Source organism: Diadema setosum, chromosome 13 (assembly GCF_964275005.1).
Source record: "Diadema setosum chromosome 13, eeDiaSeto1, whole genome shotgun sequence".
NCBI lineage: Eukaryota > Metazoa > Echinodermata > Echinoidea > Diadematoida > Diadematidae > Diadema > Diadema setosum.
This window is the reverse complement of record NC_092697.1, coordinates 20,309,975-20,328,330: the sequence shown is the minus strand read 5'-3', so window position 1 is coordinate 20,328,330 and position 18,356 is coordinate 20,309,975. Positions and strand designations below refer to the sequence as shown.

The 18,356-nt window shown below is 37.7% G+C and overlaps 1 protein-coding gene across 1 annotated transcript in view; it reads left to right on the top strand.

Annotated features, from left to right (window-relative positions):
- The window catches only part of LOC140236895 (proteasome adapter and scaffold protein ECM29-like), a 198,364-nt gene extending 193,765 nt beyond the window's left edge, over positions 1-4,599 (top strand). The window contains 1 exon segment of the mRNA XM_072316830.1: positions 405-4,599. Within this exon segment, the coding sequence (XP_072172931.1) occupies positions 405-634 (230 nt within the window). The 3' untranslated portion in view covers positions 635-4,599.
- Positions 4,600-18,356: the final 13,757 nt, after the last annotated feature.

Here is an 18,356-nt window from a genome sequence, read left to right as displayed (position 1 = left end):
CGAACCTTTGCCCCACCCCTGCCTGCCCCTCTCCCCCCCCCCCCCCCCCCATTTCCCCTCCCCTTCCCCCATGGACTTGGTGCCCCTTTGAACAAAATGGGATTCATTACCCTAGGGATGCTACCTACCACTAGTAAATTATATATACTAGGACTCAGCATATGGTCAGTTGGCAACTGATTTATTGCTATGAACCCCATAGAGGCATAGTCCCCGTGATTACTGTGAAGTGTAGATGTGCAAAATGTACTTATGATATATGTATGGGAACCAATTGTGTCTTAAGCCTTTCCTCTGAGTAATCAGTAATGTCACAGATATCAATCATCTTGTGTAATATTTCTAACTTTTTCTGTTTTGCTGTTAAAATCTTTACACAATGTTATTTCATTTGTACAATCCAGAACCATCTCGCCAAACAGTGCTCTCGTACTGGGAAGCTCATGACTTGCAGGAAGCATTATCAAAGGTCACTTCAGATCCTGACCCGGCAGTCAGAGAAAGGGCAGTTCTCCTCAAAAACGTCATCAAGGAAGCATTTGTAAATGACAAGGAGGAGGAAGATAAAGATGCTCTTAGTATGGAGAAGGGAGATGAGGATTTGGTAGAGAAAGAGGGAACATCATTTGAGTGACAGTTTGACATGATAAGAACAGAACAAACTTAAGAAATAGCATGGTTGGGAGGATAAGAAGAACCTTACTTACACGATGTCACAATAGCTCTTCTGATAACAAAAAAAAAAAAAAAATGCTGGTAGAAAGAATCACGGTAAAGTATGTCACAAATTCCTACCCGCATGTGAGACAATATGAAAAGTGCTCATTATATTAGAATGGTTGTCTCAAGAATGTTGTCTCTCACACTTGCAATAGAAATTATGCCAGATTGAGCAAAGATGGGAGGCACATTAAGAATTCCATAGATATAGATGATAAGGTGAACATTCAGATAAAGTGATCATGAAATTAACAGTAGGTTGTGTAAGTTGAATCGATGTAAGTCCAAAACATGATGGTGATAGCTGCAGTGTTGTGTGAGGTTAAAGCTGTGCATCATCAAACTATGTTGCTGTATTTATGCTTTACATGACAGAAGATTTACTTCTCACATACATTTCAAGCAAAACTACTTTCTTTGTTTTTCATTGATTAGTTTGAAACAAAGGTAAAAGGTTGAGATTTCCAATGATATCTGAATGGGCCAGAACATATTTTCTGTTTTTCATAGTGTAATTGTGGAACATCTTCCTCTCAGTGTCAGGTTTGAGTTCAGGAAGTCTGAACAATTTGAAAATGGCCTTACAGTGTGAAATAATAATCTATTTCAACTCCAAAAAGTTACATCTGAGTATATATACCAAACAAATATTTTTCAAAGTGTCATGTAACCTTTCTCTTGAAACAAGCTTGATCATTTCAAGATTATCAAAATATTGTGAAGAAAATTGGCCTAGTAGAGGGCAAAGAGCGTACAATCCTAAGAGGGTCTACTTTCTCGATTTTGCGTAGTACGCTCACGGGCAGGTGCGAGCGCCATTTTAGGAAGCAAAGCGATCGATAGTGGGCGGACTTTTAAGTGGCCCTCAATGGAGAGGTATCTGCCTCCCTTTCATTTTTTCCCTTTTAGGGAGGCATCCAGGGTAAAAGAAGAACTTAAGACCTCATTACGGCATTTATAAGTATCATTCCTGCCTAAGAACAAAATATAAATGAAGAAATGCTCTTTCATATCCAATCTGTAGTCCCTCAAAAGTTGAACTAACTCCTAATGATAGGGATAATTGATATGATTTGGTGCACATTTTGGCGGAATATTTGCAATTTTTGATTTTAAAAAAGAGAGCTAGGAACTGTAGGGAAAATATGGCTAAATTCTATTATTCGGGATCTCTTTATCCAAGATTGACATTTTGTAATATGCGCGTCTTCATTGTGTAAGAGGTGGACCGAAGGGGCCGGGGAGGGAGCCTATGCATTTTCAGAATTGAAATTCAACCATGTGATGCACACCTTTGGTGGAATATTTATTTATCAATACTTGGGTCATTCTTCGTAATTTCTTTGTTGTTGTTGTCATTTGTATTGTATTACATATGTATTTTCTCATTGTATTGTTATCATAGGAATTGTTGTAAAGCGCATAGAGACTTCAGTGTAACATGCGCTATATAATATATAATATGTTATTATTATTATTATTATATTTGAGAATTTTCAATCAAATATTTGTAATCTTCAACATGTTCGCATTGCAGATCATCGTGACAAGGTCTATCAAGAGTGCTAAAAAAAAAAGAAAATAAGAATACTAAGTTTGAAAAATACAGGGGAGATGATCCTCAGAAACAAAAATCTAGGGGACACGTCCCCCCCCCCCCAGATGTTTTATAAGGCCAAAAGGGAAGGGGCGAAAGAGAGGGAGAGAGAGAGAGAGGGAGAGATGGTGAGGGAGGCGTTTCAGTAGCTCGAACTTTGAGGGACAACAGATTCGAAAATAATGGACATTTCTTCGGGGTTTTTTTTAATCTTTATTCATAAATGATGTTTCTAAATGGGAATTTGAGGTATTTGACAAAGCTATACCGCTGTTTGCCCCCTTAAAAGGGAGAAAATGAAGGGGAGGCAGAATTCACTCCTATTGGTCACGTATTATACGCTCGCGATAATCCAGCGGTTTGCTTCCTAAAATGGCCGCCGTTGAGCTCCATGGTGTACTACACCTGTTTACGTAAGGAATCGTGTGAGTAGACCCTCTTAGGGTTGTACGCTCTTTGGTAGAGGGTATTCAGGATATATTCAGAGAAATTTGTTCCTGTAATTATACAGTATTCAGTGTACGCATCACTTTTCAAGAATTACTGACTTCCCCGTATGGCAAAACTGTTTTTAAATCAACCAGCCATAAAAAAAAAAGGAAGAGTGATGTTAATTTTTTTTTCCCATACTGATTTGTGATATCATTGGGTATTTTTGTGGATGGTCTTATTTGATTGATAGACTTAGGCAAGAACAAAAAGACTGAAGAAAATGTTTGACTTACAGTGCATTCTTTGTTTCTGTCAATGTGGTTCTTGGGGCTTGGTCAAGGTCTACAAAGGCTAGCAAGTACTATGACAAATATGCACATTAGAAATGATCATAGAGGAATCTTATTTACTGTAAGATATCTGCCTTCACAAAGTGTAACATTTTACACGTGGAGATCAGGGCATGGTTTATTCTGACATGCATAGTTGATGTGTGTTTTTGCAGAGTCAACAACATTACACTGTACTTCATTGTGGCAGCTATTCGGTGTCAAGCTTCTTAGAAATATGATACTATAAGACATTACTTATAATATAAATGTAGAGCATTTAAGTTAGGTTTTCCCATTCTCATGCAGCCCATCTTGTTGGTGCCCCTGAACCTTAGATTCTTTGCATTATATGTACACTGTACAATACAAATGTCATGTAAATCAGGTATCCCGTTGTGTTACTTGCGATACAGAATAATAACAATGATGGGAATTGTAAGTTGTTTTGTGCATGACATGTATGTGGTTACCCCTAGCTGACAGCGTAATTACATCATGTGAATGTTGTGTTCTACAACACCTTTAAGAATTCTTGCTGTCCCATTGATTGACTGCTCATCTCCTGACATTCGCTACAAAGTACCATGACACACTGACACTGTTAAAGGGATGGCATAGTTTTGGTTGAGATGGAGATTCAAATTGTAATGTTTTGCAAGATAATTAGAAAACACACTTATGTGACATATTTAAGAACATACAATTCTAAGAGGAATTAAAAGTTTATATGATGAAAATTAGTTTTGAAATGGCTGAGATATCCAAAAACAAAGTAAAACAAAGTGGTCCTAATGATTGGTGGTACCCACTTTTTAGAGATCAGTGGTTATGATCCATATACGTGATCAGCACATGGTGTGTCAATTATTCTCTGTCTGCAATGTTGCGCATGCGTGTTGAGTGTATCAAAGGAATGTTACCATGGTTGCATTCTAATAGAAGGGTTGTCGGGTACTGTCAGGGTAATGTCAGGGTAATTACCCTAGCTGGCTAGGGTAGAATTTGGTGAAAGTTACTGCGACAAATATCTGAGCAACTTTTTGTGGAGACCGTTTCAAAAGGTTACCCCGACACTACCCGGACGTTGTAGAGGTAACTCTGGTTTGAAAAGCTCTGTTTGAATGGGGCTTGAGGTGTTGCATAATAGTCCAGTCAAAATATGATAAAAGGGGGGTCAACCCAAAGCAAATTGCAACAGAAACCATTCCACTTGCATTTAATCTGGAAGAGCTATCAAAACAACATACATTGTATTAAAAATTCCCTAAAATTCGAGTGGTGGATCAATGCCTAATTTGCATAAATTCAAAATGGCCACCATAAAACATCAGTAATAACTTAAAAGTATTTCTTTGTACATAATTTGCATAAATTTGCATATTAATACATTCAAAATGGCCGCCATAATGGCCTTTTAATATCTCCGTACATAAAACCTGTAGAAAGTAAATTTTGGTGTCTATGTTTATGTTTTTCACGTCAATAAACACAATCATGATGTCAGTTGTAACTCATAAAGCATCCCTACATACATAATTTGCATATATATGCATATAATTATATGCAAAATGGCTGCCATTTGGATTGTGAATGCCAGATTATTTCATCTGTAAGTGGGTCTCTTTGTGTCTCTTATCTTCACTGCCAGGAGTAATTGCTGCAGTACCTACATTCAGGAGTAAGTCAATGAAAATCTGCATAAATATACATATAATTATTCAAATCACTGATATAAATACATTTCCTTTTATCATACATATACATACAATGCTGGGCAAAGAACATTAACATTTAACAACCTTAATGATTATCTTATTGTTGTTCAGCATTCTTTATTATATCAATAAACAATGTAACATGAAAGGCCTAGGTTGTCTCCTGGATTGAACAGGAGGCACAAGGCAAAGACAAAAGACAATACAGAAAAACATGTAAATACATCATACATTGTAAAGAAAAACACACTCAGTTACAGTTATGTACTCACAAACAAATTTACCAAAGATACATTTATACACAAACAAATTAAAATATGCAATACATATATTTCATTTCAAAACATACCTTATTATCAAAATAATACAACTTCATCTCATTCTATTATTTTCATTTCTTTACGTTTTATATAAATCGTTCTAATAAAACCTTTCTCTCTCCCTCCCTCCCTCATTCTCTCTCTCTCTTCTCTCTCTCTCTCTCTCTCTCTGCCTTCCCCCTGCTTTTCTTATACTTTTCTTTTACTCCATTACCATTAATTCACTTTACACCTTCTTAACTTCTTCTCCAAAAACTCTACTTTAACTTTCTCAGTAAAAATAACAATTAACAATACCAAATCCTATAACATCACATCTAACATGTCATATACTAACAATAAACTAAATCTCAAATTCTTTTTTCCTTATATAAACCGAAACATAAAATCTTAATACTCAAAAAAAAAAAAAAAAAAAACTTTAGTAATGATATAAATGAATATACAAACATCCTATCTAAAATCATCAACCGCCACACATTATATACTCATGGTAAGTCAAACGCCAATACACTTTGTACTTGTTTTCAACTTCACAGTGTAAGTAAAGCTTTAACATTCCAGGTGGGTTCTTTACGTGCATTATAGATGGCATAAGAGGAAACGATAGATATTTTGGACAGGGCCTGGATGTGGGATTTCGTTTTTGCTTGTTTGTCTGCGAATCTTAGTATTGAACAGATTTTCTTTTTGTTTTCTTTCGTAACTAGTCCTCGAGAGCCAATTGCGAAGCAAATGAGATCACACTTGTAACCATGGGATTCAATGTCTGCTTGAAGGGGCGCATATTTTTCTTCTTTTCTTTTATTTGCATCTGTGATATTGGGCTCAAATGGAACTGTCAATTCTGCAATTACAATGTGCTTATCTCTCTTGTTCACTATCACAATATCGGGGCGTTCTGCTGTAACCACAACATCGGGGGGGGGGGGGGGGGGGGGGTATGGTGCCACCATTCACGCGATGACCATCTAAATCTGCATACAAATCCAAATTTCCAGTACAAGTAATGTTATCGCTGATAACATTCTTCACATAATGCAAAATGCTGTCATGTCTGTAATTATATCGCTCTTGTTCCAACGCTCTTTTACAATTATTCAATATGTGGAAAAGCGTTTCATGATTACCACACAAATAACGTGAATTCAATTTCTTTCCCCATCTGCGGAGATTATCACCTGAAAGTAGACAGTTGATGGACGCTCTCGTGATAAAACTGAGGGCGCTTTTTGGAAAAGAGAACATAATTGAACGCCATGTCAGATCCGAATTCTCTAATTGCAAAAGCTGTAAGAAATCACCTTGCATGACAAGGGGAGCTACCTTTTCCGTCCAGAGTGCTTTAACTTCAGTATGTAGGGTTTGTTCCACTACATTTTTTACTTTTTCCCAATCACATACAGCCACATCAGAACAATACTTTTCACATGATTTAGCATTGCAATTGGACATTTTTCGACCATTGACCTTCGCGAGAAACTTTCGCATCCAGCGCAGCTTGGACCTTATCATCACCACGAATACGCGAAGAAACATGTCCGAGAACATGAGATTCTTTGTAAAGTTGAGAGGGTAATCTAAAGCCGAGTCCATCGGGGCTAAATAAAAAAGCGGTTGATGCTCCGTGAGACGGAATTTTCATCCATTTCTTAATTTGAGAAATTGCAGTCTTGTCCAGACCGTCCTGCTGAGTGTTAGTAAGGTCATGGACAGACAGTAAGTATCGGAGAGATGGTAAGCTGTATCTGGTAAATACCGCCAATTTGTATTCATCACGAACAGAACAACTATTAATATTTGTAATAATATTACGTAATTTCTCCAATGCCAATGGAAAATATAAGCATCCGCAGATTGCATGTTAAACGTTATATTTCGAACTGGCTTATTTCGAACTGTTTCAATAGTATGTTGGTCAATTGAAAAAGTGATATCAGTAGGGTTACCGCCACAGATCGAAATAGTGCGACATTTGGATGGCTTGATGGAGAGTTTCATAGACTTTACTAAACCAGATATTTCGTTCATGAGACGCTGATGGGTTCCTTTATTACCCGTTATAAGATTGAAGTTGTCAGCGAATGGTACGCAGATGAATCGTGTTCCGTTCAAATCGTATCCGAATTTCGCTTCATTCGCTTGCAAGTGTTTCAGTATCGGGTTGAACGTGAGTAAGAAGATAATAGGGGAGAGCGGGTCTCCTTGGAATACACCTCTGTTGAAGGGGAAACTGTCAGAAGCCCAATGTGGAGTTTTGACTCCATTGAGTCGCGAGTATAAAATCTTAACATACCGCCTGAAGTGTTCCGGAAACCCGTACATCTCTAACACATAATGAATGAGGTTATGCTTTTTTCTTTGCCTTGGCATCCATTAATAACTCACGGATAACCTGCGTTTTTTCTGTACATCCGTTGATACCGTGAAGAAATGCCTTCTGCACAGATGGATCACTTAAATCATTTGCAAGGGAAAATTCTATTGCTCTTTCCGCCAGTATCTGATGAAATAGTTTTCCAATACAAGATGTCAGGGCTATCATTCTAAATGATTTTGGATCCTCTCCCTGTACCACCCGATTTGTGAATCAGCCTCACTCTGCATTTTGACCATTCTTCCGGAGGGTCGGGGTTGTGAAGGAGCTTTGTAAAGAGCGTGGCGAGAAAATGATGCGTGCTGGGCATTTTCTTAAGGAGACCGTATAGAATGCCATCCTCTCCAGGTGCTGAAATAGATTTCTTTTTTATTCAGGATAGCTTGTGTTTGGGGCGTACAGCGTCATAATCAAATGGCGTATAATCTCTTACAAGTATGTAAGGAAACCAGGAAACTGCTTCAATGCTCACTGGGTTTGCAGTTGAATAAAGAGACGTGTAATATTCATCAGCAATCGTTTTTTGGAAAAGAAGGGAATTGTGGCCTATTGTGTAAAATCCCCGAAGAACACTTTTTGGCAAAATCCCAGAAGTCCTTTCGGTATATCCTCTTGTCTCCTTGCGGTCGATTGTTCGCGTTTCTTTTTTTCGATCCGTTTCAGCTGACTATGAGCTTTCAATGCTTGTTTGAATGCCTGCCTATCTTCATCTACCTATATACAGTAGTTGCATGAATTTGCATGTACTGTACCACCCATAACTTCCTAAAATAAAGCCTCTGAGCATTAATCAATGTAAACAGTATCAAACAGAACCAGTTGTCACTTAATTTTAACTCCAAATTAGCTTTCAAGTGTGCTCAATAGGTACACAAAAATCGAAATCTTTGAATTGTTTAAAACATCTTATATTTGCATACAATGTGAGAATTTGCCTTAATGTTTAATGCATACATGCAATTTTTTTTTTTTTTTTTGAAGAGGGAGAGTTTATCACTAATTCATTATGAGAATGTTTATCTTTGAGTTGATAAACAAAAGTTACATGAGTTTGGTGTGGAAGTTGTTTTTGTCATATTTTGGTGCCTTGTCACTCAATGACTTTCTGAACAAGAAACCCGTGGGTTCAGAGCTCCCCAGTATCTCAAGTTTACCTTCCAGGCAGTCTTGCAGACTGTTACCCAGGCAGAACACATCAAAGTTGGAAGCCTTTGGAGACCTTTTGGGCCCAGGGAGACATGGCATCCATAAGTTTTATTCTATGACACTGGCGAAAACACTTGCCAAAGTTGTGAAAAGAATGTGATGATGCGTGTTTCAAAAAAAAAAATCAAAACTTAAAACTGGTCCTCGATAAATATTCCTGGCTGCGGCCTAAAGGGGACACCCCTGAATCTGCCATGAAACACCTGAAAGTACCCTCAACAGTGTAGACCCCCCCCCCCCCCCTCATAAAAAAAAAAATAAATAAATACAAAATTGTGAAGATAATCCTAATTTGGTTCGGATCCGAAGGGGATCATCCCTGTATCTGTTCTCCTGTTTTAAACATTTGGGGTTTTCCCACGAGTCAATGAGGTCAGCTTTGAAAGAAATGTCTTTGGTCTTCTTTGCTTTAATAATCCTGTGTCAAAGTTAATAGCCTTGTTTGCGTTGTGTCGGACTCGTGGGCTCTTTTTTTATTGCCTTGTGTCGTGGACCCTATTAGTTTAGTGTCAAGCTCATGGGCTGTATGACTCTTGGGTGTTAAATTGTGACATGCAAAAAAAAAAAACAAAACAAAAAAAAAACAAAATCTTGAGAGAGAGAGAGAGAGAGAGAGAGACAGCCATCTAGAGCGGGATAACTACTAGCCTTTTGTCAAGGCCCTCTCGCTGTATGGTGAAGAGAGCCCAGCTGAGTGGGGTTGCGCGAGGGCCTTTTGAGATCTGCTTCGCATCCTTTTGTTAGCCCTTTGAATTACCGACTTTTGCTCCCCGATTTCGGGAGCAAAAGTCGGGGTCCAATCAGCGTGTCTGTCTGCTCGAACCCGATTTGAATAGAGCGAATGCACGCCGCTGCCGCAGACCTCACAGAACTCGACACACTCTCACAGACCTCCTCGGGTGGTCAGTGATGCATGCGAACAGGCATGACCACCAAGGCTGAGGATGCGGGGAGCGCGCCATTCCATTGGTTCACCGGAAGCCATTAAAATGAGTATTCAGAAGGTTCACGTGTCATGAATAATAATGTGTGAAGCAGATCTCAAAAGGCCCTCGGGCTGGCGCGCTCGGCTGGGCTCGCTTCGCTCGCCCATTACAGCGAGAGGGCCTTGACAAAAGGCTAGATAACTACAAACTCTGGAGGGAGACTGGGAAATTTTGAGAAAACAATCTGAAAGCGGCCCATCAACCACTGAAAGAAGTAGCGTTAGAGTATCTACTTCTATAAAAGCAGAAGTGCTTTGAGTAAATACAATCGTACATCAGTGAATGTACTCGTAAGATTGTTTATGACAGATTCAGGGGTGATCCCCTTTGGGCCTGTACTAAATTAGGGACCAATTTTCACACGTTCATCTTCATGAAAAGTGTGGTCATTTTTTTTTTTCCTACTGAACTTTGCAGGTGATAGAATATCATATTATTTAGTCAGATGAGTACCATGAACCAGCATGTTGACTCCAAGATGCCCCAAATCCCCCAAATTATTGAATCTTTGAAAGCATTTTCCCTCTAGAATCAAAAATTGGTAAAAGGATAAAGGCCATGATTACAGGGACCCTATACTGTAGAAGGTACTTTCAAATGTTTCATGGCAGATCCAGGAGTGCCCCGTTTGGTCGCTGTCATACCTAATTCATTAGGGACCAGTTGTAAGTTTTGTTCTTTTTGGAAACGCATGATCACATTTTCTGCAGACTTGGCAGGTGTTTTTGCCAGTGTCATGGAATAAAAACATATGGATGTCATGTCTCTCTGGGCCCTGGAGATCTCTAAAGGCTTCCAACTTTGATATGTTCTGCCTAGGGAACAGTCTGCAAGACTGCATGGAAGGTTAACTTGAGAAACTCAGGTGAGCTCTGAACCCATGGATCCCTTGTTCAGAAAGTCATTGAGTGACCAAGGTACCAAAATAATACCAAAACATCTACTACATTGTACAGCGTGTCCCAGAAAAAAAAAAAAACGAAACCGAGTTTCATTGCAATTCTTTGCGATCATAATCGTATATTTGCTTTATGAGATGTACATGGATTGCAAAATACACTTCTCTTCTTTCATTCGAATCACAACTCATTGTTCATAATTCATGCATGACTGAGAACAATAAACAGTAGTGCAACTAAATTTTCATTTGCACAAGCAAATGGCAACTTTGAATGAATTTTCAGACTTTTTTCAGCAATCTTTTGCAAAAAATATAATCATAGCTTTAATATCCATTCTTTTTCCTTTCATATGATGTCCCATGCGTTAAAAATGATCAACGCCTGCTCGAGAAAACTTAATTTGAAAATATGCTTCCATTTTACACAGATAGATAGTAAATAAGGAGCCAGTTAGCTTTCCCGACAAATGCCCAACTTGGCAGATAACAATGGCCTTCATGCTGCAATGAATTTATACAAACATGAAGGCAGGGGGTGAAAGGGATTGTTACAGACGGTTCGGTTGTGAATAGGGTCGTAAATTTGCACATGATCATGAGTTTGCCTGACCATGCAGCTAACTACAGAGCAAAGGGTGTTCATCCACAGAATGTTTGGGAAGGTGGGGTGGGAGTAACGGACCAAAAAAAAAAAAAAAAAAAAAACCCAAAAAAAAACAACCTTCCGAGCCCCCCTACCCCCCCCCTCCAACCCAAACAAAAGACGACTTTCTGCCCTGCACTTGAACCTTTGAAATGTTAGAAGCACAAGTTTAGTGATAATTAAAGTGATGTACCCTCTCTTTCTGCTTTACCCCCCCCCCCCTTCAAAGAAAACCCTGTCAGTGATGAAGGACTAACCATGCATGAGGGAAATGAGAGGAATGAAACAGAGAAATAAGTTTGAGGTACAAAATCATCAAAATGTGCATCATTGTTGTAATGTTGATTTCCCGTAGCCATTGGACTGCGTGCAGCCTGAGAATACTCAAGATATTAGTCTTCAATTGTTGGTTAATTCTCATAGCTTATTCTTAATAAATGACAACAAAGGGCTTTCCGTCTCATACAGCATTCTCTGTAAATACCCCCCCCCCCCCCGCACAACATTCACTATAGCACTGCGGTTGTTTTGTGTGAATTCAATGGCGCAGATGAGCCCATTGTCTAATGCCAAGTCCGGAGAGCTGAATGCTTGTTTTACGACTATCCGTATAGAATCGGTAGAAATGAAGCATGTTTTCATGCAAATTTTTCTCAAGCATGCGTTTTTCATATTTGACGCGTAATGTCTCACATGAAAGAAGAAAATATGAATATTTGGGTTATGAACTTAATTTTTCGAAAACGTAACGTTAAAAGTCTGAAAAACTCACTTAAAGTCACCATTTGCACGTGCAAATGAAACTTTGGTAGCGCCACTGTTCATTGTTCTAACTCAGTCATGCATGAACAATGAAATTAAGTTGTACATCAAATGAAAGAAGAAAAGTTTATCTTTCCATTGATGTATATCTCATAAAGAAAATGTATGATTTCGATAGTAAAAAGTTGCATGGAAACCCGGTTTCGTTTTTTCTGGGACACGCTGTATACCAAACTTGTGTAACTTTTGTATATAGACTCATAGATAAACGTGCTCATAATGAATTGATGTACCCTCCTTCTTGCCAAAAAAAAAAAAAAAAAGAGAAAGTATTTTGTAGTTACAAATATGCGTTAAATAATTCAAAGATTGGGCACACTTGGAAGCTAAATTTGAAGTTCAAGTTAAATGAAAATCGGTTCTGTTCAGTGCTGTTTACATTGATTATTGTGAAATGTAAATGTTCTTTGCCCTTCAATTAATAGATACAGGCATCACAATCAACATTGTCCAGGCTGCATATTATATGTATATCCTAAAAGTAGAAATGTATTCATATTAGTGATTTGAATAATTGTATTATTATTTATATGCATATTTATGCAGATTTTCAGTGACTTACTATATTGAATGTAGGTACTGCAGCAATTACTCCTGGCAGTGAAGATAAGAGACACAGAAGGACCCACTTACGGATGAAATAATCAGAGATAGGGGCATGTAAAAGCCATTTAGCAGCCATTTTGCATATAATTGTATGCATATATATACAAATTATGTATGTAGGAATGCTTTTTGAGTTACAACGGACATCATGATTGTGTTTATTGATGTGAAAAACATAAATATAGATCCCAAAATTTAATTTCTACAGGTTTTATGTACGGAGATATTAAAAGGCCATTATGGCGGCCATTTTGAATGCATATATATACAAATTTATGCAAATTATGTACAAAGAAATACTTTTAAGTTACTACTGATGTCATAATTGTACTCCTTGACCTAAAAAACATAGGTTTACACACAAGAACTGACTTTCTGAGGGTTTTATGTCCCAAGATATAAGCATTAAAAAATTTTATGGTGGCCATTTTGAATTTATGCAAATTAAGTGTTGATCCACCTCTTGAATTTTAGGGAACTTTTAATATGTTGTGTTGATGGCTCTTCCAGATTAAATGCAAGTGGAATGGTTTCTGTTGCAATTAGTTTTGGATCATTCCATATTTTGACTGGACTATAAAGCAAATAGAGAATGGTCGTTACTTGTGCAGTGGAACACTGTGTTTCACATTCAGATTGAGAAGTAGCCAAATTGAATTAGGTGATCCGAGTATCCTCTCGGATCACCTATTGTATCTGTACGGATTCTTTCTTCTTCTTCTTCTTCTTCTTTCTTTATTTCTCCCCAAAAGTTGTGCAGAGGTTAGCTCAGAAAGTGCTATGTCTATCAAATTCAAACTTATACCATGTATGTATCGTGTCCCAAAGACGGCAATCGAACTAAAATCAAAGTGATCAGTCGACCGTGACGTCACTATGACATCATTATATGAAAACACATTCTCAATCATATCTCATTAATGGAATGAAGTTTTTCAATGAAATTTACGTCACATATATTTCAAGTTATGCGCATTTTACTCATATTCTCAAAATTCACATTTTCTCTTGATACGTGCGCGTACGCGCGCGTTGAAATATTTGTATGCTCAAATCGAGCTCAAATTTTTTTTGCACACGTTTCAGACCATTTGGAGCATTTTTTGAAAAATTGAAAAAATCGGACGGACGCGTACGCGCGCGCGCATATACGAACGCACAGCTCATATGCAATAGAAATTTTCAGTTTTTTCACACGGATCGGATGTCCAAAATGTCAAGGAATATTTCTATCAAGTTTCAAGTCGATCCGACTCAATATGACGTCATACGGGCCCGTCAAATTCAAAATTCCGCGCGTGCGTCAATGGGGATACACAGTGCAACTATGCCAAAAAACCGCCAATTTTAAATCGGATTTTACTCGTCAGGATGGACGGTGACCCCCCATTTTCTTGATATATTCTAAAAGCTGATGAGTTGTACATTTCATTTCATGGGTTGGCGATACTGAAAAAATGATTAAAAGATGTCAAATTTCTTAATAAAGTAAACAAAGTAAATTTTCAAAATGACGTCATCAAATTTCAAATTCACTCGAGCGTATCTCACTTAAATATCGCCAATTTTCATCCAGATTTCAGTATGTTGTAGCTTATGAAATGTTCTTTCATTAATGTAAAAACAACATTTTGATTGGATAACGTCATCACCTCGTAAAAATGGATTGAAAGTATCCTTGTAAAATTTGACCAGTTTACGTGTTATCTCTATGGGAGAGCAGTTTTTCTGGCAGTGAAAATTGACATGACTATCTTTTTCGAGCACTAGCTCACTTATGCTTCGGTGAATTTTTGCCAGATTTTAATATGTTGTAGCTGAGACTTTGGGCTATCGTGAGTGTGCCCTTTATTTTTTCATACGACGTCGGCATCACGTCGAAAAACTTGGTTGAAAATTGCATGTGGCTTCGATGCAGCGTCATTTTGCTTAATACACAGGGCCTATGGAGCATGAAATAGGTCATTGCATAGCGCATCCGACTCGTAATCCTAAGGTCCCTGGTTCGATGCTCACCCCTGCCAGTTGTTTTTAAATTTTTTTAAACACTATTTTTTCTTCTTTTTCTTTAGTTAGTCTTAATCTCCTTTCCTAACTTTATCTTTTTCTGATTTTTTTCATGCTTCTCCTTCAAATTTCTATAAAAATAACATAATTTTTTCTTTATTTTTCTTTCTTTCTACTACTTTCTGTGCAATAGATGAACAACAACAATGGCTATTAATCCCATATTTTGCACATGTTTTGTTCATGTCACGTACATTATTTCATAAGATAACAATTACTTGATCGGACACCATCTTGGGTATGTAAATTAGGGTCAAAGGTCATAAATGTTTCATCCTGTATCTTGGTGAATACATGTCCTATCTCTCCCATATTTTGCACACGCAAAGACCATGTTACAAGAATCATTTCACAAAATAACCACTTTTTGCTCAGATGCCATCATGTCTGTGCAAAGTGCGGTCAAAGGTCATATATTCTTCTTTCTGTATCTTCATTATGACGTGTTATCTCTATGGGAGTGCAGTTTTTCTGCAAATGAAATTTGACATGACTATCTTTTTCGAGCAATAGCTCACTTATGCTTCGGTGAATTTCTCCCAGATCTTAATATGTTGTAGCTGAGACTTTGGGCTATCGTATTTTACCCTTCGTCTTTTTCATACGATGTCGGGATCACGTTAAAAAATGTGGTTGAATTTAAAGCTTATCTTCAATGTATTGAGATGTTTCTTTTCTTTCTGCAACTTTCTTTGCAATAACTCAAGAAAAACAGCGTCTATCACCCTCAAATTTTGCACATGACTGTTTAGTTCATGTCACGTACATTATTTCATAAAATAACAACTTCTTGATCAGACACCATCTTGGGTATGTAAATTAGGGTCAAAGGTCATAAATGTTTCATTCTGTATCTTAGTGAATACATGTCCTATCTCTTCCATATTTTGCACACGCAAAGACCATGTTACAAGAATCATTTTACGAAATAACCACTTTTTGCTTAGATGCCATCCTGGCTGTGCAAAGTGGGGTCAATGGTCAAATATACTTCATTCTGTATCTTCGTTACAGTGTATACGGAATTTGGTACCAAAGATGGCAGGTCTGACTCGCTTTTCTAAATGAGATTCCAAATATCACACGGTGAATGTCCCTAAACACAGATGAAACCTGTATGGTCATGCCTAAATTATGTATTTGTTGCTGTATCTTCGTTATCTAGTGTATACAGAATTTGGTACCAAAGATGACAGATATGACTCCCTTTTCTAAATGAGAATCCAAACATCACACGGCCAATGTCTCTAAACACAGATGAAACCTGCATGGTCATGCCTATTGCGACCAGACCTCGAATCATTGATTAAAAAAAAATCGGATCACCTTAATTTGTCAGTAATGACAAATTACAATCTCTAGTTGTTTGTTGCATCTTTCACCTCTTGTGGAATCTTGTACCATTGCATCTATGACTTAGCAGAGCTGCTAAGTCTCCCTGATTCTGCAAGGGGCTTCCAAAACATAACATCATTCTCTTTATGTCCAGATAACAGAATTTAAAATGTCTCTGATTCAGAACTTATATTTACCATTTGAGATGCATGTAACACATATTTTTTCTCCCTGCTTGCTCTTTGGAATCTCCCTGATTTTGATGGATAAATGTTGGCAGCTCTGGACTGGTCACTCTCTTTATAAGGGATTTTTTTTTTTTTTTTTTTTTTTAAATAGGGTGCTGTATCATTCCAGTTGAGAAGAAAGTACCAAACTAAAATGTGCAAAGGCACAAAATGATTCATTCTGTATATGACTCAAACACAGAAAGTATGTATTTTCAGATGACTTATTTCACAACTACCAACTCATTACCAAGCACATTCTGAATCCACCCATCCCTACCGCTCAGGTCATGCCTTTGATAATAACTATGACTGGACAGACTTATCCATGTGTGGTGTAGGTCATTCAAATGTCACTCCAATCACTCAATCAATAGATACAGCTAGATATGGTCAAACAAGGTTTTTGACAAATTGCTTTCTTACTACTGATGGTATGTACAAACAGGCAGTGCTGATCTGTGCAAAGTATAACTTCACAAACAGAATAATACATTTGCTCTGAATTTTTTCCTACTCATTTTCTTTGTTGTGCTAGTTTCCTTTGTTGTTGTTTTCTTGTGTGTGTGCTGTGTGAGTGTTTGAGAGTGTGATGAGCACTGTTTGAGAGTGTGATGACCACCATGTGAATGTTTGTGTAGTCATCTGTCTTTAATTTAGGGTGGCTTTTTTTTTTTTTCGTTTTTGTTTTTTGTTTGTTGTTTGTTGTATGTTGTGTTTTTGTTTTGTTTTTTTTTTTACCGCTACGAAGTGTTGCCAGAGACATAATATTATATTTTCGGGTTGTCCTTCTGTCCATAATTGCTTTTGAGCATTACTGAAGAGCCATTTGAGGTATTTGAATGAAATTGACATGTACATAATAGTGAATGAATCTTTGCATACATGAATGTACATATTAGTGGATGAAGCTGTGCCTTTCAACATTTGGGTGCAGATGCTCAAGGTCAAAAGTCAGGGTTGAATTCCCAAAGTTTCACTGTTTTCCCCATATGTCCGCAATGCCTAAAGATATCTTCCTGAAACTTTTGTAGTGTATACATACTTATATGTTACTAGTCTAGATGAAGATTCTCTAGGGAAAGTTTTGGACAATGGAGTCTGAGGTCAGAAGTCACGTGAAAATGCTAAAATTTCACATTTTTCTCCATATCTGAGAAATGGCCTTTTAGACCAGGCGTCCACTAGGACGCGGACAAGACGCGGACAAGACGCGGACAAGACCCGGAAAGCAAATTTGGTATTCCGCACTCGTTCAGCAACCTTTCCGCACGTTCCTGAAAGTGTCCATTCACTGTCCTAAACATGTCTGGGCGTTTCTGCACCTGCATCTGCGGATCAATATATGCAAGTGTCCGGAGCCGATGCGGACATTTTGTGATCGAGACATGAAGAGTCAACACGTTCCATGAGCAAAATGATTCTGAAAGTTGAAAAAAAAAAATCAATGCAGCATTAAGTCAATGAAACGCAAAAAGACCAATAAGGGAGGTGAGGTCCCCATGCAAGCCCCACAACCAAACCCCTCTTCCACTGATTAGGAAAAGGTAAATATCAGCATTTTCCAGTCCCAAATGAAGGAAGCAAAGCAAAAGGCAGTGGATATTTTGCCAACTGTAACTAGGAAAAAGAGGAAGCAGCACTCTCCGCTACGAGTAAACTTTGGTTTTTGTTTTGTTTTGTTTTTTTGTTTTTTGTGCGTTCGTTTTAAGAACTCATTTTCATTTGAGGGATTTTTAATAGTTGCCGTTACATCTATACATAGTGCATCGTTTAGTTCGCTTTAAATATGACCGCCCAACTCAAACACCACAAAAGTGGATCTAGGTCATTTTTTATATATATTAATAGTCATAGGGCCTATATACTTATGTTAAAAGTAAGGACTACTATGTTATAAGCTCAGTCGACGGCGTGCCAACTTCTGCTCAAATGCACAAAACCGATCGATAAATCATCAAATGCCACAGTACAATGGAAGGGTTTCGCGCGTTTCCATTACTGCCACACGTAGCTGGTATTTCATTTTGTTGTTGAATATCAAGTATCATCTTTTTGTCACTGTTTTGT